The sequence below is a fragment of the Glycine max genome, chromosome 11, assembly GCF_000004515.6.
Source record: "Glycine max cultivar Williams 82 chromosome 11, Glycine_max_v4.0, whole genome shotgun sequence".
Taxonomy (NCBI): domain Eukaryota; kingdom Viridiplantae; phylum Streptophyta; class Magnoliopsida; order Fabales; family Fabaceae; genus Glycine; species Glycine max.
This window is the reverse complement of record NC_038247.2, coordinates 18,869,415-18,871,512: the sequence shown is the minus strand read 5'-3', so window position 1 is coordinate 18,871,512 and position 2,098 is coordinate 18,869,415. Positions and strand designations below refer to the sequence as shown.

Here is a 2,098-nt window from a genome sequence, read left to right as displayed (position 1 = left end):
GGTATTTAAAAAGTTTTTTTTTTACATTACATGCAATCCAATGATTTCATTTCACTAATAAATAACTTTTTTTTTACAAATGGCTAGTGAAGAACCTATAATAAGAGATAATGTTAGTGACTTCAATGATGACGAGCAACAACGTGATTTTCATGAACATGCTGAACTAAGCAATCAAAGTGATTCATCTTCATATTTTGAAACTATTAGTAGCCAACTTTCAGAAAATCAAGAGTAGTCAAATCCTTATCAAAGGAGAGGGAGTGTTAGTACAAACCTTTATGAAAGGTTGACATTTGAATCAAAACAAGCAACCGTGAATGCCATTAAACAATTTCATTTTATGCATTCATTTAATTTTGATGTGGTCAGGAACAAGAGTGACAAGTATGTTGTCATGTGTAATTAATATGGTAATGACGTTATTGGAGGGAAAGAATATCGTTCAACAAAATATGCAAAAGGTGGGAGTTGAAGAAATCAAACGGTATTCACACCTGCACAAATTCTGTCATATCACAAGATCATGTTAGGTTAGATTCTTCTGTAATTGCCCATAATATTGTTCATTTAGTGAAAACAAATCTGGATATCGAAATCAAAACCTTGATTGCAGACATGCATCAACAGTTTGGTTACACTGTTTCATACAAAAAAGCATGGACAACTAAACAAAAAGCCCTTGAAATGACATTTGGAAGTTGGGAACAATCATACAGTTACCTGCCTGTATGGTTGACAACTGCTCAACACTTTGTACCAGGTACCATAGTAAAATACAAAACTTTATCTTCAATGGAGGAAGGTGACGATGACCCTCCTAGGGTGATTCTTAGTCGTGTATTTTGGGTTTTTAATCCATACATTGAAGACTTCAAATATTGCAAGCCACTTGTGCAAGTAGATGGAACATTTTTAACGGGCAAATATCGTGGTACTTTGTTGACTGTCATCAGACAAGATGGTAGTAGGAACAATTTTCCACGTGCTTTTGCAATTTTTGAGAGCGAGACTAAAGAAGCTTGGATGGGGTTCTTGCATTATTTGCGAAGATATGTTACACCGCAACCAAATTTGGGTATTATATCAGACAGATGAACTGGTTTGCTAGTAGCTTTACAATCCGAATGCATTGGCTGGAATGGACCAAATGTTTCATCCACGTATTGCATTTGCCACATTGCATCAAATTTCAACAAACAATTTAAAAATGTTGACTTAAAACAAACAAGTCATCAATATGGGTATGTTTCTTCCTATTTTATGCATCATATTCTTGCTTTATTACATGTTCACTAAATTTATTACTCATTATTTTATCTTTTGGCATAGGGTATGAGATGAGGAAATCACGATTTGAGGCTAAGTTTCTCACTATGCGAGCAGAGTTTCCACAAGCAGCATATTGGTTGGATCAAATTCCTAAGAGTAAATGGACCCAGACCTATGATGAAGGAAAATGGTATGACCATATGACTACCAACCTTGCCGAATGTATGAATTCTGTTTTGAAAGGAGCCCGAGCATTACCTATTACTGCCTTAATCAATGAAACATTTAATAAAATAAATGATTCATTTGTTACTAACGACATCAAAATCATGAATATGATAAAGGCAGGACATAGGTACTCCGAAGACGTATATGTCATGATGCAAGAAAATCAACACATTGCTACCTCGCATTATGTTCGCATGTATGCTCGAGAAACAGGGGAGTTTGAGTTTCAAGAAATTATAAACATGCGACTTGGTCGACGAGCAATGGCATGCACTGTCAGATTGAATGAATGGTCATGTGATTATGGATAATTTTAAGCACTTTGGCTACCATACTTGCATGCAATTGCAGCATATGCTTTTTGCAATTTAAATTATGATGACTTTGTTGATCCTGTATACAAGTTGGAAAACATTTTCAAAGTTTATCAACATCATTTTCATTTCCTTGGAAGTGAAGACACAGACCTCAATATTTAGGTCCACATTTTATGTTTGATCTTTCGAAACGATGACAAACATCAAGCAGGTCGGCCACTACTCAAATATATAATGAGATGAATGAATCAATTCCAAATAGGTCTAAGAAAGCTCATTAT

At 34.9% G+C, this 2,098-nt stretch overlaps 1 protein-coding gene across 1 annotated transcript; it reads left to right on the top strand.

Annotated features, from left to right (window-relative positions):
* Positions 1–618: 618 nt before the first annotated feature.
* LOC102669486 (uncharacterized) lies at positions 619–1,098 on the top strand. Its single transcript, XM_006591570.1, has one exon. It carries the CDS (start codon positions 619–621, stop codon positions 1,096–1,098), a length of 480 nt encoding a protein of 159 aa, XP_006591633.1.
* The last annotated feature ends 1,000 nt before the right edge of the window (positions 1,099–2,098 follow it).